This window comes from Camelus bactrianus, chromosome 10 (genome assembly GCF_048773025.1).
Source record: "Camelus bactrianus isolate YW-2024 breed Bactrian camel chromosome 10, ASM4877302v1, whole genome shotgun sequence".
NCBI lineage: Eukaryota > Metazoa > Chordata > Mammalia > Artiodactyla > Camelidae > Camelus > Camelus bactrianus.
This window is the reverse complement of record NC_133548.1, coordinates 2,914,800-2,935,256: the sequence shown is the minus strand read 5'-3', so window position 1 is coordinate 2,935,256 and position 20,457 is coordinate 2,914,800. Positions and strand designations below refer to the sequence as shown.

The 20,457-nt window shown below is 60.5% G+C and overlaps 1 protein-coding gene across 6 annotated transcripts in view; it reads right to left on the bottom strand.

The window, feature by feature from the left end:
- SHANK2 (SH3 and multiple ankyrin repeat domains 2) overlaps positions 1 to 20,457 on the bottom strand; it is a 497,686-nt gene that overhangs the window by 250,075 nt on the left and 227,154 nt on the right. For all 6 annotated transcript variants that reach the window (XM_074371523.1, XM_074371521.1, XM_074371526.1 and 3 more), the window contains 2 exons: positions 11,453 to 11,780; positions 3,763 to 3,932 (listed from right to left, as the gene is read on the bottom strand). In XM_074371523.1, the coding sequence (XP_074227624.1) occupies positions 3,763 to 3,932; positions 11,453 to 11,780 (498 nt within the window). The remainder of the gene's footprint in view (positions 1 to 3,762; positions 3,933 to 11,452; positions 11,781 to 20,457) is intronic.

Here is a 20,457-nt window from a genome sequence, read left to right as displayed (position 1 = left end):
CCCCAGCACTGCTCTGGGGGCACCGGACACCCAGTGACGGGGAGCTGAGGGCATGGTCCCCCCACTTGCAGGACGGCTGACCGCCAAGCGCCCACACAGACGCTGATGGCAGAGACCGTGACTGCGTCTGGTCTCTCCAAGGGGCATAAAGACCACAGCCCTGGGCACAGCCAAGTGGTGCTGGCGTCATGCAGGGCAAGCCACTAAGAGGGACAAAGAGGGTGGGGGTGGGGCCAGCACGGGCTTGCCATCCAAACTGGATCCGAACCCTTGCTCCCCGGAAGTCAGCTGTGGGACGCTGGGAGACTCCACCCGAGTTACCACGCTGTATACGACAGGGGTTATGGGCTGAACTGTGTCCCTAGTAATTCTGTGTTGAAGCCCTGACCCCCAGCACCTCAGGTAGGGCTGTATATGGAAACAGGCAGGGTCTTTAAAGAGTGATCGGGGTAAATTATGAGGTCACTGGGGTGGGCCCTAATCCCGTAGGCCTGGTGTCCTTACAGGAAGAAGAGATCAGGACGCAGACACACGCAGAGGGATGACCACGTGAGGACCCGGGGAGAAGGCGGCCGTCTCCACGCCGAGCAGAGAGGCCCCGGGAGGAGCCGGCCCCGCCCACACCTGGGCCTCGGACTCCCGCCTCCAGGACTAGGAGGTGATAAACCCTGTGGTTTAAACTGCCCGGTCTGGGGAACGCTGTGCCAGCCACCCGAGCTGACTCAGACAGTGGGCCCCGAAGCCCCTGGCCCACGGCTGGTACGAGGTTTATGCAGAAAAACACATGACATCCCAGCTGTCCGCCTGGCGGACAGCAGGTGCCTGTGGACACGCCTCCACCTGTACCTCCTCCTCTGTTCCCACCCCCGGTGTGTGGACAGGGACATGAGGCCCCAGACAGGAAGTGACCAGCCTGGGGTCACCGGGAAGGCTCCCCGGGCTCTTACCGGCCCAGCCTGAAGCCCTGCATGGGTCTGGGGTCACAGTGGGCTGTACCCGCGTGGAATCAGAGCCCAGGGCTGTGGGCTCAGTGGTTTAAGAGCTGGGCTGGACAGGGAGACACGGTGCTGCTTGGGGGGCTTGGGGTGTGTGGGGTGCATGCAGACATTCTGTCTTCACACGAGCCACCAGCAAGCCCCCACCCAGCCCCGCAAGCAGCCAACTCTGCAGATTCAGAAGCTGACCCACCAGGAAGAGGCTGGAGTTTTTAGCATCACTACCCAGCAGTCATTAGGCACTAGCTCCTAAGCAGAGCAGGTCCTGGCAGGCCGCCCTCCCCAGCTAGTGGGAACGGTGGCTGCTCCCAGAGGCGGTGCTCCTGGCCTGGCCACGTTGCCCATGCCTGCCCCTCCACGTTCTGTCTGGGAGGAAGGCAGTGGGCTCCTGGCCAGAGCGGACCGGCCTCCTGGGAGAGCTGCAGGAAGGTCCCCAAGGCCTGGGCGTCTCTGGCCCCTGTGCCCCCGGCTAGCCCACCAGCTCTGCCGGGAGTGGGCACCCCCCCGGCACTTTCGACGCCCACCCCGCGGCCCGCGCGCTGCGGGGAGTGAGAGACACAGGAGCGGCCCTCTGGGATGGCGTCACTGTCGAGAGGCTCTAGTCCAGGGACGGCCACGCGCAGCAAGGACGTTTCATGTGCCTTCCTTCTGGGCCCCACAGGAGCCCTGGGATGGAGCCGCGGCCAGGCACCTCCCTGGCCACCAGCCAGCCCGTCGGCAAAGGCGGGGTCCTGTGCACGGACGGCGAGGCGGCCGTCCTGCGCCAGCTGTGGGGTCAACTGGAGTTACTCGGCGTCGGGGGAGAAGTCCACCCCATGACGCGTCTGGAATTAAAATTCAAGCTGGCAGGTCGTGCGAATGTTTGTATTTATAATCTGAATGTTTATAATTTAAAGTTAAACAAAATACTTCATTAAACAACATAAGGGCCATTAGGGACGCCACTTAGAGGGGCGACGCCTGGAGACCCTGCGGGACCACGTCCCAGAAGGCAGCTATGAACCCCGAGTACGATGGGAGAGGACACTGGCACGTGGACAGAAGCGCGGGTCGGGGGGGTGGGGCGCGTGCTCGTCTGGGGGAGACGGGAGGGGAGCTCTACAGGGGAGGCCCCTCCCCACCACTTGGAGCCGGGCCTAACCGCGGTCCGCACGGCAGGACTGGCAGTGGACCGGCGCCGTGTTCAGTGGCCTGAAGAACCAGGAAGATGAAACCGTACACCCCGAAGAGACTGGGGGTGTCCCCACAGGGAAAGAGCCAGAGGAGGGTGGGCACATCCGTGTCTCCCATCCCCGAACAGACGCAAAGCAGCTCAGCTCACATGGGAGACCAGAGCCGGCCCAGCGCTGGCACCCAAGCAGCCCTCCGAGAGAGAGAATGCACTGAAGCCAGGGTCTCCAAGACACTGCCCCCAACGTCCAGGATGCGGCAGGCTTTCGGACACATGAAGGCCCAAGGGGATGGGGCCTGCTCTCCAGAGACAGGAAAACTGAGCGAGGCCGACCCCAGCGTGACTGTGACAGTGTGACCACAGACGGTTTCAGAGCGATGCCCACAGCCATCCATGATGTCATCACATAGCACGTGCTTCCAAACACGGAAAACCTCCACAGAGCGATAGAAAGTCTTGACAAATAGAAACTCCAAAAAAACACAAACATGTGGAAGGCCTAGAGTTTAAAATTTGCAAAATTAAGAAATTCACAAGGTGGACTCAACTGTGACGGGTCATTTCAAAGGGAAGAGAAAGCAAACTTGAAAACAGACCCACGGAACTGACCTGAGGTGGAAAACAAATGCTGAGGATGAAAGGGACAGAGCCCCCGGGACTCGTGGTGCCGCCAGATGGTCAAATTACGTGCAGCTGGACTACCAGAAGGCGCCCAGAGAGAGCGCGGGGCGCCAGCTGTCAGCGGAAAGTTGTGAGACCCAGGTGATGCTGGCCGGATCAGCGCACAGCACGGAGCAGGAGGTAGTTCATGACGAGCTCAGGGTCAAACGGTGACCGGGGGGAAGGCGGGGTTTGAATCTGGCCGACTGACCCCTAAGGGGTCTTTCTACCCCTTTCTAAGCAGGGAGCTCAGCTGCCCCCATGTGGCCCGCGGCCCACACCGGCCACCTCTCCCTCTCGCTCCCGTGGCCTCCAGCACCACAGGCCTCCAGGACAGCTACAGCCAACCTCCCGTTCAGGCCTTCGATACATCCATCATCCCTCAGGGCCTTGCATGCCTCATCTCCCTGCTCAGAAACCATCGCTGGCTCCCTAGTACCCTGGGAGCAAAGTCTAACTCCTGGTGTTCACGGGGGCCCTCAACGCTTTCCCACCCACGTTTCCCAGGACTCTGCTTCGGGAATCCTCCCCTCTAACCTGGTGGACCCCCTTCCTTGGAATGTTGCAGGCTCCCAGGCTGAAGCAACTCCCCGGACACACCTCCCTGACTCCCAAGATGGGTCTGGCTCCAACCCGTGCTGGACCCCGGCCCAGCGCCATCTCCCTTTGAGGTCCTCGGAGGATCTTCAGGCGGAAAGGGGCTCAGCGGTCGCCTGCCCCTCCCTGGCACTTTCTGCAGTGGATGCTCATCCCAGACGTGTGTGTACCGCCCTTCCTAATGGGCGTCAGGGATGCCGCGGCTGCGAGCATCACACTGGTCCCTACTCCGCCCTCCCAGGACTTCATGTTCCCACTGAAGCAATGCCTCACACAATGACACCCCAACAGGGGTCACTCCCGGCCTGATGCTGCCCCAGATGCAGAGTGGACACTGACCTTTGACCCTGTCGCCACGGTGAAGGGGGATCTCGCCGTCGACCTGGGGTTGGTATGGCTTGACGACGACAAAGAGCCGCCCGGGCACTGCACTGTATAGCTTCCTTCTGGGCCCTGGGCACTCAAAGGCGGAGAGCGTGTCTTTGTTGGCACCTGGCGGGAAAGCTGGCCTGTAGCAAGTGGGGGGACAGAGAGGGGGGAGGTTACAACCCGAGGCAGAGCAGGGCACACTCCAGACCCACCGCCAGCCCATTCCTAACAAACAGGAGCAGTGAGCAGTCACACTGGAGCTCCCGATTCTCGGTGGGGCTGGAGCCATGAAAAGGCCCTGGGGCAGCGTTTGTGGTTTAAAGACTCAGGTAATCCCAGTCATTCCACCTCTGGATATACACCTAAAAGTAGTGAAATCAGGGTCTCAAACAGATATCTGCACACCCATGTGCACAGCAGCATCATTCTCAAAAGATGGAAACAACCCAAGTGTCCACCAATGGATGAACAGATACACAAAATTTGGTCCATCTGTACAACGGAATATTACTCAGCCCTGAAAAGGAAGGAGATTCTGTGCCAGGCTACAGCTTGGATAAAACCAGAAGGCATTATGCTCAGTGAAGAAAGCCAGTCACAGAAGGACAGACAATGACTGATTCCATTTAGAGCAGGTACCTGGTGTAGTCAAATTCATGAATAGGATGGTGGGGGCCAGGGGCCAGGGGCTGGGGAGTGAGTGTTTAATGGGGACAGAGTTCCAGTTTGGGAAGGTGAAGTTTTGGAGACAGGTGGAGGCAACGGTTACACAACAATGTGGGTGTAGTTCATGACACTGAGCCGTGCGTTAAAAATGGCTAAGATGGTACATTTCACGTGCATCTCACAGTTAAGGAAAAAAAAAGACCTCCATGGAGGCAGCAGTGGAGGCAGGCCCCAGGTCTCGGCTGTTCTGTCAGCTTCACGTGAGCACCAGCCAGTCTGGGTGAGGGAACCACCAGAACCTTCTGGCAGAAGCTCAGTTACCACCATGCAGGCAGCCCGCTCCCCGCGGCCCCCGAGCCCCTCGCACGTGGGGCTTTGATCTTTTCCTGATTTGTGTGACCATTTGGCAAAAAGAGTGTGTTTCTGGGCCAACTTCCACACCTGACGGTGAGCATGGATACCTACACCCGAACTGGGCCCAGGACGGGGACGTGAGTGCGCACATGCACGCGCGCGCGTGAGTGTGTGAGAGAGAGAGAGGTGCACGTCCACAGGGACACGCGCAGTCATCTTCCGTGACGACACTCCTGCGTCACTGTGATGGGTGGTGGGTGACCAGTCCCGACAACTCCTTCTGGGAGGGGAAAAAGCACACTCTTTCAACAATCTCGAGGAGTCACACTGAGCTCTCCTCCAGTGGCGGAGTCTTTAAAAAAAACACACAGACATGGACAAACCTGCACAAGGGTTTAGGGGTGACGTCCCAGAGCCTCCTGGCCAGAAACACAAGAAAAGCCTTCACGCACACCTGGTGTCTCCCCAGAGGGTGCCCAGCCATGGGAAAGAGGAATATTAACAATACTTGGGGCAGATTCCTGAATCGGGGGCCACACCTGAGTCTCAGGAGGGGGCCTGCTCATGTTGTGACCATGAAGGGTGGGGTCCCCAACCCTGGTTCTCCTTTCAAACTACAGATGTTGTGGTCTGGGAGCCCACGGAGGGAGCTCTGAGCTTTCTGAAAGGAAGGCGTTCTTATGTTTAGGTGTCAAACAGGTTTGCAGGGAAAATTCTAGAATATCATGTGCCCACTCGCTTTTGCACCTACAACTTTGTCCTTTCGTTCCTTTGTCAGTCCCTCACACATCCGGTCACTCATTCACTGGCCAAGTGTTTTGTGGGTCTGCAGACACCCGTGGACTTGAGGCAGACTGGGCCCTCACTGGGGAGAAGTACCAGTTGACAAGACACTTCTCTGTGCGTCCAATGGGGCAGCACAGAGGATGCGGCGGCTCGGGGAGAGGGCGGGGGCTGCGGGAGAGGCTCGGCAGGGATGTTTGGGGGCAAATGTGACACTACAGACTGGGGACGGGGCTGGAGGGGCGCTAGGGCACCCTGGCTGTGGTGTGAGGGCTGGGCTGGGGCTGACGAAGGCTGGGGGCAGGCGGCCCCATGGGGAGCCCGGGCGGACGCGCAGAGCGGCAGGAGAATTCGAGCACGAGGAGGCAGCATCGCCACAGGTGGGGGCCCGCTCCAGGCTCCACGGGAGGAGCGGAAGGCGGCTGCTGGGAGGTCGCCCGCGGGGGACTCTGGCCCCACCACAGAGGTCCCAAACCCTGACTGCAGCTGACAGTTGTGTCTGAAGCGTAAAAGCTCAGACCCCACGTCACCCCAGCACCACCAGCACCGTCTCCGCCTCTGCCTTCAGGCCACGAAGAAATGCAGGCGCCCTCAGCCCGCACGGACCCTGCGCGCTCGGCCCCCTCCTGGGCTTCTGGGCTGCGCCCTGCTTCTGTTGTGCTGGGGCCGGCTTCCCGCACTCCACACTGTCCCCTGAGGTCCTCAGGGGGTGCTACCAGGGTGACCGCCATCAGCTGTCCCATCCCGCTGGCCATGGTGACAACCAGTGTGCAGCGGGGCTTTTGTGAACTCCAGGGAAGGGGGATCCACAGTGGTCTGAGGAATGTCCAGCTACCCAGACACGCTCCACAATGTCCCCAGGCACCGGCCTTGGGTTCTGCCTGTTTGCAAACCCAAGGTCCCCCCTGGCTCCAGGCGGCGGAGTGTGGGTACCAAATGCTCTCGAGGAACGGGGAGAAGTACTGAATGCACCTCCTTTCTCTAGCATCTCGTGGGGCGCCCCAGTCACAGGGGCCCCTCGCCTCCTCCCAACGCCTGGGTCTCCCCTTTCTCCACCTCGGGAGCCCCCTCCTCCACGGACCCCCCTCGTCTCTCCCACCGAGGTCCGAACCCTGACTTGCGTGAGCTCTGACTCTGGGGGGCCCTCGTCCTCAACTACATCGTCCCTGGAGCTGACAGACTTTCTGCCCTCACTCCTGGGGCATTCACCCCTGCAGGCTGAGTGCCCAACACGGAGCAGAGAAAACCCCAAATGTCCCCCAGTGCGGAAGCAGAGAAAGTGACAGGTGAGGGTGGCCTGTGTGACGCCTGGACTGGATTCCTCAGCAGGCAGGACGCACCTGCTCCCCCAGGGTGACCCCTGCACCTGGCCCCGTCTCCCCACCAGGGGCCCAGCATAGACCCAGGGGGCCGGCTCCTCAGGGATCCCCTACTGCTGCTGTCCAGGTGACATGCCGTTAGTACCCTGGGCCGGGCAGCAGGCAGGGTGGTCTGGAGACGGCCGGCTCCGCCCCTGCCCTGCCAGCTGAGGCCCCTCCCCCTCCCCCTTTCTGGGTCAGGAGGGGGAGGGGGCAGCACCGGGGTTCTCACAGAAGAAACCAGGTCCCTTTGCCACGAGAGGAGCATAGCTTCGGGCGTCCTGGCCCCTGCATCCCCAGGAGGCGGGGCGAGGGCTTGTGGAGATGGACAGACGTGAGACCATGGGGCCCCTTCATCCTGGAGCCTGGCCAGATGGGGGCGCATCCCTTGGAAGGGGTGTGCAGGGAGGGGCCAATTCCCACCAGCCCAGAACCTTCGGGAGCCCTTGCTCCGCCTGCACAGGGAGGGGCCGGGGCTGGGACTCTGGAGTCCGCGGCTCCACCTCAAGGTTCTCTGCTCTGGGCTGCGGGGAGCTTGTTTCCCGGGGAACGTTCCTTCCCGAGGTACCCGGGGAGGTACAGCTGCTACTCGGGCCCACAATGCTGGTGTCACCCTCCCCCAGCGGGGCCATGGGTACAAGCTGGACCTCCTGGGACGGCCCAGTCCCCGCACTGGAACCTGGACCCACCTGCCCCCGCCTTACCTGAGCCTGCCCAGCTCAGCCCCTGCCCCTTTGATGAGAGGTGGCCCCCGGCTCCCTGGTGCTGGTGAGGCCAGGGCAGCCTTTGGGACCAGCTGCCAGAGCTTTGCAAAAAATACGTCAAGAGCTGTTCTGAACCTGATGAGAATCAGTCAGCCCCGAGGGTAGCTGGGAGGGGTCCCAGGACGGCCCTCACTCCTCTCCACACGTGGGTGGTGGGCAGTGGGGCCAGTGTTCCCCACAAAACCCCTTCTTGGGCCGGTTCTCGGGGACACGGACCAGCCATGCCAGTGGGCGCCACTAGAGGGCGTCTCAGGCAGGTGTGTGCGAGGCCTCCACCTGCGGCAGGGCGCCGGGGGAGGGGCTGCAGGCACACAGGTTCCCAGCCTCTCTGGACCCCCGACCTCTTCTGCCTGCACGAAGGCCAGCTGGTTACTGATGACCCTGCCCGCAGCACAGAGGGTGGCACCCGACACCCTCCCCTGCCTGCCCCACAGTGGCCAGAGGGTCTTTCAAGACGTCCTTGACGGTGGTGACAACTAGCCAACACAACTGCGGAACTTCCTGTGAGCGAGACACGGGTCTCAGCACACGAGGGGCACTAATTCCACTTCATCCTCATCACAAACCTATTGGTTCCTTTTTACATATGAGAAAGCAGAGGCACAGAGCAGTCAAGTGACTTGCCTAAAGTCACACAGCAGGTAGAAGGCAGAGCTGGATGCAATGGGCCACGTGGCACAGGGTCCGCTTGGGCGATGGGCCGTAGGGGTGGCTACCCACGGAGACAGGATCCGCCGACAGAGGGTGCGCACAACACGGGGCTCCCCCTCCATTACTGGGGAGCATCGTCACCCCTGCGGGCTCCCTGATAACCGGAAAGGGCTCTGGAAGTGCCCTGGGCCACTCTGAGGCTGGTGGCAGTGTCGTCCCTGGAGGTGTCCCCATCTATCCCAGGAAGGGGCTGGCTCTGAGCTGTGCAGACAGAGACGGGATGGAGAGTTCAGCCACCTCCTTGAGCCCCCAGAAGGCCTGGGGGCTGGGCGATGGGGCCCTGAGTGCAGGCACCCTGCCTCCTGTCACGGCCTGAGGTGTAGGGTCCCTTCCACGCCTGCTCGCGGGTATGAAAGGCCAGGTGCAGTCCCCGGCCAGGAAGCAGACGGCCTGCATGTGGCTTAAATGCCACCGTTATCCTGGTGTCCTGGGGCAGCCAGTGCGCCTGGCAGGTCCCCGTTAGGACAGAGGAGCAGTCTTGGGGGAAGGACCCCAGCAGCCCACAGGGCTCCTGTCTTGGCGCAGCTACTGTCCCTGACAAGGGAGCAGGATCCTGAGCAGACGGACGTGGGATGGGCGGGCCTGGACGGGTGGGGAGGGAAGGAGGGGGGGAAACAGCAGAGAAGGCGGGGCTGACAGTCGGGGGCCCCCAGACAGGGTGGGTGCTGGCTGTGCAGGTGCCAGCACTGGAAATCTCGCATCCAGGGCAACCAACCCCTCAGTCCCAGGCAAACCGCAGCCTGGGGAACGTGGAACGGGCCCGGCCAGGCACCCGGCCTCGGGGTGGACGCAGACCTGGGCTCCGTCTATAGGCTGCTGTGGACTGAGCAAGGCACTGCCATGACTTCACCCCTCCAGTCCTGCGGGCAACCCCAGGAGCGGGTTTCTTATGATCCTTGTTTCACAGTCACCAAAGATGAGGCACAAAGTGTCGAGTGACTGGCCCACGTGGGGTCCAGAGCACGTGCTCAGGAAGCCCTGGTCGCAAGCACTCAGGACAGGCTGGGCGCTGTGCCCGCCTCACACGCACGTGTGTGCACGCGCCACACACGCACACACACACATGCACACAGGGATACACGAGTGCACGCACACACACGGAGGTACGCACAAGTCCATGTATGCACACACACGTGCACCACGCAGACAGCACACAGCCCGGCGCAGGACAACAGGGACAGTCAGACACGGCGGTCCCTGCAGTGCGCCAGTTGCTCCCTCTCTTCACCAGCAACGGTTTGTCTGCAGCTTTTGCAAGTCCCCGGCCACCCTGCCTTGGGTATCTTACTAGATTCCACACCCGAGGAAGGGGACACACTCCGTTTAAACCTATAGCCCTAATTCTAGCTACCGGTATGAAGTGGAACTTGAGGCCTCAGGGGAACCCTTTAATTTAGCTTTAAACGCTCGCTAGCACCTGGGACTTCTCCCTTGGGGTGACTCCGAGCGAGAATCTAGACCAGAGACAAGCACGGGTTCTCGTGGTCTGACAACGAGATGCTGGGGCGGAGGGCCAGCCTCGACGGGCTCAAGCACGGATGCGGTCCTGGGGGCGGCAGGGCAAGGAGGGGGCCCGGCCGTGGCCAGAGACTGGGGTTCCCACGGCACACTCTCCCCACGACCTCAAGGCTGCAGCCCGGACACCTGGCCTGCTGCTCACAGCCACACACTTGGCCCTCTTCCAGGACCACGTGAAGCACTGACCCCTCCCCCCCCAGCCTGAGCCCCCGCCCCACCACCCCCTATCTGAGCTGGGGGCAGGGCGTCAGGAACGACCACGGCCAGCCAGACTCACCGCAGGCTGGCACAGCGAGCCCAAGGGAACAAAGCAAGGGGAGACAGGGAACCAGGTCCCCCGCAGAGTGCTGTCACCCCATACGCCGTGCCAGCCGGGACTCATAGGAGTGCTGGCTCACTCTGGGCCACCATGGGTGAGGACAGAGTTCGAGGAGCACAAGCCTCATGACCACCATGTCGCAGACGCAGGGACCAGGGTCCGGCCCCAGCCACACCACAGGCCTCAGTCTTCTGAACTGTGAGATGGGAGCACGCAGGGCCAGCCTCCCAGAGACACTGGGGAACAGAGCAGCTCCTGGGCGCACGTGAGATCGCAGAGGGGGTACCGGCGGCGACAGAGATGGTTGCTGCGTTGTCTGCTCCAATCAGCCCTGAACCCGGCCCCCCGAAGCCCCGGCAACGAGCCCAACCCCACCCCTCCCCAGGAAGTCTCATCCTGGCCTGAGAAACCCTGAAAGCCACGTGAGAAGTGGGAGAGCCTGTCTGGGAGCTGCGGGTACAGCTCCCGTCTCTGGTGGGAGACAGGGGGTGCGGGGAGGGCCCAGAGCCCGAGTCAGACGCCCAAGGGGTCCACACTCAGCCTGCCTCGTCTCCAAAAGGGACAAGAATGGGGTCCCCCCCCCCCGGGCTGCTTTGGAGTTTACCGAGATGCCCTCCCTGCACCTGCCTCATGTGTGGACACAGTGGGACCAGCCAGGGCTGTTACCATGGCTGGGGGCATCTGTCGGGTTCCAGTGCCCACACGCGGCCCCTCGGAGACTCAGCTGTGCCAGGGCTCCTTGTGGCTGCAAACGTGACCATCACTTTGGCTAAGGCACATCTGCATGATGCAGCTCTGGAGGAACTCTCCGCCCAGGACAGCTGGTGCCCTGAGCTCCCTCTCTATCCACACTTCGCTTTTAAGACCCAGAAGCCAGTGCACAAGGAAAGAAAATGGGCCCCAAACACCAGCGGCGGCCCCAAGCCACCCTAGGCGCCCAGCTGGGCCCCCCACACCTGCCCTGAGCAGCGGCTGCGTGCCCATTGCTCCAGGAGGCCGTCTGAGGCGAGGAGGGGCAGTGGGCAGGACTCTGGTTTAAAAGTGTTCTCAACGTCCTGGTTGGAATAAAACAGGTGTTCTGCTCAAGCTCTGGTCACGTGCCAAGTCCCAGAAACCAGGGTCCCTGGTGTCCCGAGGTCTTCCTCTCCCCGGTCCCCACAGGAGCCCGCCCGCCGGCCGCTCCTTACCCGACATGCCAGGGCTGCTGGGGCCTCTTGCCATCCTCACTGGCGCCGCCCAGCCTGTTGAGTGACGGGGAGCGGCTGCGGGGCCCGGGGGTGTAGCTCCCGATGGTCTTCAGGGCCCCGTCGGGCCTGCCGGGCACCTGCTGCAGCAGCTGGGGCGAGAGGCTGCGGTGGGCGGCGGCGGCGGCGGCGGCGGAGCAGGCGGCCCAGTCGGGTGCGCTGGCGGTGAGGTTGTTGTCACTGTTGGAGCGCAGCAGGACCCGGGGGGCGGCCAGCGTGCTGGGGGGCCGCCGCCTACGGTTGGAGTACGCTGGGGCCTCTCGGAAGGGCACTGGGGTCGGAGAGAACAGGAGAGGTGGGTGAGTGAATGCAGGTCCCTGCCATCGAGGGCAGGGGTCTGGGCCTGTGTGTGCCAAGCCCCGCCAAGCACTCCAAGGACACGGACACTGTGAGTTCTGTGCTGAGCCCCTGCGGGACCCCGCTGCGTGCAGAACTCACCCCGACACAGAAGCGGAGACAGAGAAGCTCTCTGTGCCACGGAGGCTCAAGCCAGAGCTGGAGATGGAAGAGACGCGGGGTCCGACTTCCATCCGGGCAGCGCCCACGCCTGCAGCGGCCCAGGCAGGGACCGTGTAAGGATGGGCCGCCCTATCTCACAACGCGGTTGAGACACTGAGGCAGCCACAGGGTTCCTCCTCACCACGACCTGCACGGAGCCCCTGAACGTGGGCTGAACTGTGTCCCCCTCAATTCCTACATTGCAGTCCTAACCCCTGGGACCTCAGGTGGGGCTGAATTTGGAGAGAAGATCTTTTAAGAGGGGATTAAGTTAACATTAATCACTAGGGTGGGCCCTAATCCCACAGGACTGGGGTCCTTGTAAGAAGAGGAGATCAGGACACAGACACACGCAGAGGGACACCACATGAGGACGTAGGGAGAAGGCGGCCGTCTCCACGCCGAGGGGAGAGGCCCTGGGAGGAGCCAGCCCTGTCCACTCCTGGACCTCGGATTCCAGCCCCCAGGATGGGAGACAGTAGATGCCTGTGGTTTAAGCCGTCCCCTCTGTGAGACAGTGTTACAGCAGGCAGAGCTGTAACACACCCCTTAACTTTACTGTCCCGACTGTAAGTGTGCTCCTTTCTCCACCCATCACACCGGGACCCGCAGCGGGAAACAGGAGGTTCTAGACCAGAGACAAGGCCCTCCCTCTGTGCGATCAGTACGCCCAGGGACCCGGAATGAGGCCACTGCCCACAGGGACCACGAGGGCCGGGATCCACGCTGCAGCTGCCTCGGGTTTCTCCGAGAGCTGGAACCAGAAATAGAAAGTGTCCTTTCCAAGAAAAGGCAGCTGAAGAAAAGTAAGCCTTCAGGCTGCAGGGGAAGGGACAGGCCAATGACTCCTGGCAGCAAAGGACATGGCCTCCTTTGAGCTCAATGCCACGGGCGGCGTCCCATCCCGCCCACTTTGGACCGAAGCTGCACCCAGCTCAAGACTGCGCTGCCTGAGGCCAGGGCTGCTGGCACACAAACTGGACTGCAGAGCAACAGGAAACTCATGCCCTCCAGGAATGCTGATCTGGACGTGGGACAGGCAGCGTCTCAGAGGAGAAGCTACCAACAGTTCAGGACAGAGTCCTGGTCAACCCACCAGCCCGGCTGCCCAAGGTCAGAGGTGGTAAAGTTCATCATGGAACCCAAGAACAGCTGCATCCCACACAGAGCCTGGGCACACCAACATGCTGCTGCCAGTCACGCCCACATCAGAGGGCAGAGCTCACGGGGACAGAGGTGGTGCTGGCAGAGCTCAGGGGGACAGAGGTGGTGCTGGCAGAGCTCAGGGGGGACAGTGGTGGTGCTGGCAGAGCTCACGGGGACAGAGGTGGCGCTGGCAGAGCTCACGGGGACAGAGGTGGCGCTGGCAGAGCTCACGGGGACAGAGGTGGCGCTGGCAGAGCCCACGGGGACAGAGGTGGCGCTGGCAGAGCTCATGGGGGACAGTGGTGGTGCTGGCAGAGCTCACTGTGAGAGAGGAGGTGCTGGCAGAGCTCCACCGAGACAGCTGTGACCCAGTGCACCCTCTGCTGCCCCCCCAGGATGCAGGGCAATCCTGGGCAGGCAGAGACACAGCCAACCCGCAGAAGCCGCTCAGAAATGGCACGAGGCTTCCTGGGGAGGCGCACTCGTAATTCACGCCCTGGCTCGTACAGTGATGAGAATTTGGAAGCGACCCATTGGGAGGTCACGCTCTTTCCCTCAGCGTTCTCCTGCCAGTCTGATTCCTCTGAAGCCTTTCTGTGGGAGCGAGATGCACTATTCCACAGCCGCGGCCCTTCAGCTGGGATCTGCACCCACTCCGAATTCCTCAGAGCCGAGGACTCTTCCGTGCCAGCCTGCCCAGGAGGGAAACAGGGAACGGGAGGGGCGTGCTCGGCGGACCTCCGTCTCCGGGGCCCAAGAGGCTGCTCTCTCCAGGGCTCGGTCCCTGGGGAATCACCCTAGGTCTTACCCCACCTACCAGAAAAATCTCCTTTTGGGGAAAAGTCCCAGGTTTGTGTTTGCCAGTCACCAGGGAGAACCACGTCAGTGTCTCCCTCTGTCGGCATCAGAGGCCAAAAGACTTCTGGGATCACTGAGGGCTCATCACCGAGGTTCACAGTGGCGGCTGGTGCCTTGGGCTGCCCCGATCCCTGTCTGACAGAAGAGTGTGGGTTTGGAGACCTCGCAGAGGACAGTGGTTCCGGGTCTCCGAGAGCGATGCTCCTTCCCTTCCACTCACGGAGACTGTCCGCGGCAGGCCCACAGCCCAGGGAGGAAGCCAGCACCTCGAGCAGACGCTCGGAGGGGATCCCCTTAGCTTCCTGGGGCACCCTCACCACCCCCGACCCGAGGAGAGGCCAGGGTGCGTGCTCACCGTGGGGAGGGGGACACCCTAGCTCGAAGGGGACGCTCCGAGACACATAAATGCCCGCGCTCCACAGTGTGAGCTCATGCAGAGCCTCCCAGCTTCCCTGAGCACACAGTCCATCCTGTATTTCTGCCCAGCGTGACTGGGTAAGGTACTGACCCCTCCGATAGAAAGTGATGGAATGTGGGGTGGGGGGAGTCCTGCCAGTGGCTGAGACAGGCTTGCAAAGGAAGAGAAGCCTGCGGACGAACAGAGCTGGCGCTGAATGAACAGGACACCATACTCCCGACTAACACATCCGTGCTGTGCACGGATTCCCAACAGCGAAGTCCCAGGAGGTGAATGTGGGCTAATACTACACGGACGCGAGCACAGACAAAGGCTGCTTTATATAAATTCCTGAGACCCAGGCTGAAGAGGCCGTTCTGAGACCTAGAGGGACTCACGCAAGACGAAGAAATAAAAGAGCTGGGACTTTTTCACATGCATTCTGCCCTGCGGATGCAGCCAGTTACTCAAGAGGAATCGCATAGGTGACATTAGGGTGAACATTCCAATGAAAATTATCTTGCTTAATTACCAAGACTCACATGAAATTAGCTTCCTGTGCAGTTTAATCAGAAATTTCTTCCATGTTTGTTTCATGGCTTGGGCCGGGAAGTACCTTCCCAATTTCTCTAAAGGAGCGTCCTCATAAACCTTCTGATTTCACAAAATAAGAGCTCTCTGGCAAACTAACCGGAACCATCCGTGGAAAATGTTGGGATTTTTTTGTGTGTGTGTGTGTGAAAAGAATTAGAAATAACTCTTCCAGTCTGCAAACGATTAATATTCCACCCAACTGTCTCCTTCCTTCAGGCAATCTGCAAACTCCAAGTGGGTGGGATATTTTCTTAGCTGTCTTACATGCACTGACTTCTACGTTCCTTCTCCACAATGAAAATCACACAAGGGAATGACAAAAAGCGGATGCACTTTTCAAGTCGGCCACGCTGCATTTCCCAACCGCTCCCTGAAACTGCAGCCCAGAGGCTGGCCAAGGAAAGCCACGCGGTGGTTCTGAAAGTGTCCACCTGGCCAGGGCAGCCAGCAGGGTCCTGACCCTCCTGACTCCTGAGCAAGCTCCCTGGAGCTCCAGGGAGCGTCCAGACTGGAGTCAAACTTCCATTATTCTCCATAGGACTTAGTTCCCAACCTGCCCTCCGGCAAGTCACCACGGTGCACATCTCACAATTCTGCAAGGGATGGAGACTTGGAGGGGTGGGAAAGGCACCTTCAGGTGGGTTAAAATTCCAGACCAGCTACAACAAAGCCCTATCAGACACCAGGAGTGGTTATTCCCTTCCACGAAGGGAAGGAAGAGCCAGCAGTTCTGAGAAGAACCAGTGTCCCCCCGCCCCTCCCCCGCCCGGAGAATCAGCAAGAAACTGCTGCTTCCCGAGCTCCACGCGCCCAAAAGCCTTCTCCTTACCTTCCTTCTTGGTGAAGGCATTTAACAAAGACTTCATTTTCCCTCCGACTTTGGCAGCCGTCCGCCCATTATATAACCTTCTCAGATGGGAGGAAGGAGAGGGGCGCTGCCCAGCCCCTGGGCGCTGGAGCGGCTTGGACCCGGGGAGCGGCAGCAGCGGCGGGCGTCTGGGCGCTGCGTGCCTCGGAGCATCGCTGGGCAGGCCAGACCCGGCACGCTGGTGCCAGGGCCCACCCCATAGTCTGTCTGTCAGCTGGGAACCGACTGTACACAGACGGGGCTGCTCTCAAAGCCTGCGGCCGCCGCTCCCCGCGCCCGTCATGTGAGCAGCGCTGCTCTGCTTTTGTGCTCAGTGCGCCGGGGAGGAGGGTCTGCGAGCATCGCCGGGAAATGCGGGAGGCGCGGTGAGCCCGAGCCCCGCTGAGCCAAGGACACCAGGGCTCCGGCCACTTCTGCTCAAACGCGCCCCAGGGGGCTACGTGGCACACCCTGTGCTTCTCTAGTTTTAATTTTTAAAGAGAAAAGCCAAGTTTTCTTTAACGCTGCTGGTCCGGGAGCAGATGTGATGAGCCAGTTGAGGAGATAAAACAGCCCAGTTCCAGAGAAGCTTCACGCCGGACCTCGATAACTGGGCGGCCGTCAGCCAGCATTCAGAAATTTCTGAACACGACCCAGATTTCCGCTGGCAAGAATCACAGACACAAGTGCCCGTTACTTCTCCGGCTCCCCCCCCCCCCACGGAGGTAATTACCCTGGAGAACACAGGATTTCCACCCCCCACCTTTTTTTTCCCCAAACAAAAGAGAGATAAAGCAATTAAGTGGCAGCCCAGCAGAGGCTCGCCCTAATTCCAGGCAGCTGATAAAAATGAATGACTTCCGAGCCACTTTGCATATTTCTTACAGAAGTCCGGGAGACACGAGAGAGGCGACAGGGAGAAAGTTCGGCTACGCAGCTGAGCCCTGCGGCAGGTGGAACGGGTTATTTCTACCCCAGGAGCCAGGGCTGCCCGAGAACTAAACAGAGCATCCTCGGGAGCGAGTTCTGCCGCCCGCCGCATCTGCTGCAGGGCTGTGATTAAGTGTGTGTTTTTTCGGTTGCTAAGATAACTGCTTCTGAAATTTGGGGGAAAAAAAGAGAGCGAGAGAGAGAGAGAGAGAGAAAGATGGGATGAGACGGGGAAAAGCAACGGGAGTCTGTAAGTTGAAATCCATGTGGTCGACACACTCCGTGTCAGCAAAAAGGGCAGCCATCACAGCACGGGACGCCTGGGTTGGCAGGACGCCTTGCTGAACGGTCTCTCCAGGAGGGTGAGGATGAAGACTGGGTGCCCCGTACCCGTTGAGCATTTAAGCCTCATCCTCCTTTAACTCCAAAGACGCCCCATCACACAGCTTGGAGCTGCATTCAGACTCCGCCCTGGGCTACGCTCGCCCGCCGAGCCGGAGCCCCGGCCACTTCTGAGACCTGCCCCAGGAGGTGTCTGTCTGCTGGTGTATGCTATCATCAAAGACCCCACGACCTTGCTCCGCTCAGCTCACGTCCCTGGGGGACAGAGGTGGCACTGGTAGAGCTGGACGTCCTTGGACAGGGGTGCAAAGCTGAACTGCTTCCAGAAGCTTCTCCCTTGGATGCAGAAAGTGTCACCAGGTGGGGACAGCTGTGTCCCCGGGTACACTCGCCAGGGGGCCTTCAACGTGGGTGTCCAGTTTGTCCGAGGTGTGCTGGCCACAGGCCTGGCCGCCCACCCCATCAAGGGCAGGATGCCACAGGGATGTGACCCAAGGGACCTCCCCAGCCCGGGGAGCCCTCTGGGGGTTGGGGGGCGCTGTGATGCTCAGCCCTCCCTCCATCTGCCTGCGATCGCCGCCGCCCCGAAGTTCGAGCCTCAGCCCGCGCCAAGTCCCCGCGCCAATCTTCGCCCTAGCGCTGCCGCCTTTCTGATGGCAGAGGACCAGAGTTCCTGTGTTCCAGGGTTAATGGGCGGCAACCTCGCCAAAGGCCAGAGGTGCTCTGCCCTGGTGGGCTCCCCTGCCCTTGACCTTGGGTGGAAGGCGTGGGGAAGAAGCAGCTTCACTGGGCGCCACTGTGGAAATCCCTCATCTTTGCTGATTCCAGGAGGAGGGAGGCACCAGACCAAGCCCTCACCCGGGTGCTGGGAGCAGAACCAGAGATGCCCAAACAGCATTTACACGTGGCGCCGGCAGGACAGCCCCCAGCTCCCAGCCCCGTCGCCCCGTCACTGGCACACAGAGTGCCTGTTTCTCAGTGCGTCTGCCCACAAGCAGGAGAGGAGTCTGGAAATGATGGTGCCCCGGCTGCCCATCCCCACCCCCCGAGAAGGGAGCCTGTCTGAGGCAGACCCTGTAACCAGGAAACAGGCTGTCCAGCCTGGGGCAGAGGGGCAGCCCAGCTCTCCAGCCCACCCCATCCCCACATTCCATGACCCACTGCACGTGTGGCCACGGGCTGTGCGGGCCCAGGGGACAAGCAGTGATCAGGACGGAGAAGATCTCGGTCTCCCTCCTAGGCTGTGTGAGGGGCAGGGTGGGGCAAAGGAGCTGACTTCAGACATAATAGGATTTGAGGAACCTCAGGAAACACCCCTTAGGTGACGGACTCCTCTTTCAGACACCCGCAATTCTTCTAATGAGCAAACAGCTTTTCTAACCAGCACTTCCAAGAATCTGAGTAAAAAATTCACCAAGATTAGGAACGATAGCTTAGATTCACATGCAGACCTACTGTGTGCCCAGTCCTGGACTAGGCGCTGCCCCACAGAAATCCTGCTGGGGTGGCGGTGGGGAGGGAGGTGGGCCATTCCTGACCCCACCCACCTCACCCATTTAAAGTCTCCCTGCCACTAGCAGGCAGGCTCTCCTTGAATACTTCCAGCAACAGGGAGCTCACTACCTGTGCGCAGTGGTTCTCTAGTTAGACGCAGGCTTTGGATGCTGGCTCTGCGCCCACGTGCACAAGTCTCCTTTCCTGTCACACAGACAACACGCCCCCACCTGCCACCTACTACTTTGGAAGGGGAAGCAGAGGCACTGAAAGCACTGACTTCATCCCAACAAAGAGAGTAGGTGTGAAGGTGTCAGAGCCCAGATGCCCAAAGATGGCCAAGATTTCCTTCCGTCGGCTCCTAGACCCTCTGTTCCTACACGGGTCCTTCATGGAGCATCCGAAGTGACCACAAGCTGGTCACATTCCTGCTGACGAGGTTTGATTTCAAATGGACTTCATTTCAAATGAGGGGGAGTTGGAGGGGGAGAATTCCGGGTTGGAGCTGGGCTGGGGTGAGGCAGGTGGCAGGTGGCAGGTGGCCGGGAGGGGGACTAGGCTGCTACGTGATGCATCTGTCCACCTGCTCACCCACCCCCTACTCACTCACCCCAAAGGATCAGTGAGGATCTTTTGAGTTGGGGGCTGTTTAAAAGACAAAAAAGCAGAAGGAAGGATTAGACGGGGGCCCCCAAATCAGACCGCTTCCAGGAAGGAAAAGGGCCACCCCAGAACGACGTGTCAGCTTCCTGGCCTGGCCCTCTGGCCATCACCTTGGCCCCACCCAGCCTAAGTCCAGTGCCAGACCCTCAGTAAGAAGTAACACATAAATCATAAGTGATTCGAGCTGGTCCCGCCCACCTACCCGCCACAGCCACACGGGACCCCTTGGCTTCTGCTTCCACACCACACAGTGACCCCTCGCTCCGACCTGCCTCCCTAACCCTCACTGTCTAAGCCTTCATTTGCTGCGTCTTTTGACAACTGCCTGACAACAGGCTGAAAATAATTTCACTTCTCGTATAAAAAAGGCTCTTAGCGCATCAGAACATTTCAAGTCGCTCTGAAGTCCTGGTGGGGAGGACGCGCCAGGTGTTATAAACATGCCTGCGGAGAGTCTGCCAAGCCGGCGGGTCTTAGGAACACCGCCTGCTCCGTGTCCACGAGCAGCCCACCCTCCCTCGCTGTGGTCACCACGCCGGCCGGCGGGGAAGGAGCCAGATGGCGGGGGCAGGGCCCAGCATCTGATTTGGGGGCTGGCTCTGTGTCTCCCGCCCTTGTGGCCGTGGCCGTGGGCTGGGCTGGCACCCCCGGCCTTCGGCTTCCCCATCTGTAAGGTGAGAATGAGCCAGCGCGTCCCCAGAGTTGGCTGTAGGATCCCCTGCACTCGTGTTTGAAGCACAAAGGGGCTGGGGGTAGACTTTCTGGGTCAAGCCTGGGCCCTCCACTCCCCAGCTCTGTGGCCCTGGGAAAGTTGCGACGTTTTCTGTGCCTCGTTTCCTCTTCCCGTCAACAGGGATGTGAATGGTGCCGCCATGTAGGAGGTGAAGATCAAGTCAGTAAGACTTGTAACAAGGCCTGGACTTTCAGGTTGCCAGCGACTGCTAAGTAAATGTGTTTAGCTTAAAAAAAAACCCTGTGAGTGAACAGCAAGTAAACTACCCTGCCCCTCCTCTGCCCCAAGTCTGTAAGCCCAGAGTGTGTTTACATTATCTCGTCTACAGTCACACCACCCTGAATGCACCTGATCTCGTCTGCGTTTATTATCTCTGGGTGTCGCCTCCTCCAGGAAGTCTCCCTGACTGATCGCTGCCAGCAGGCCACCCTACGGCATTTCCCAGT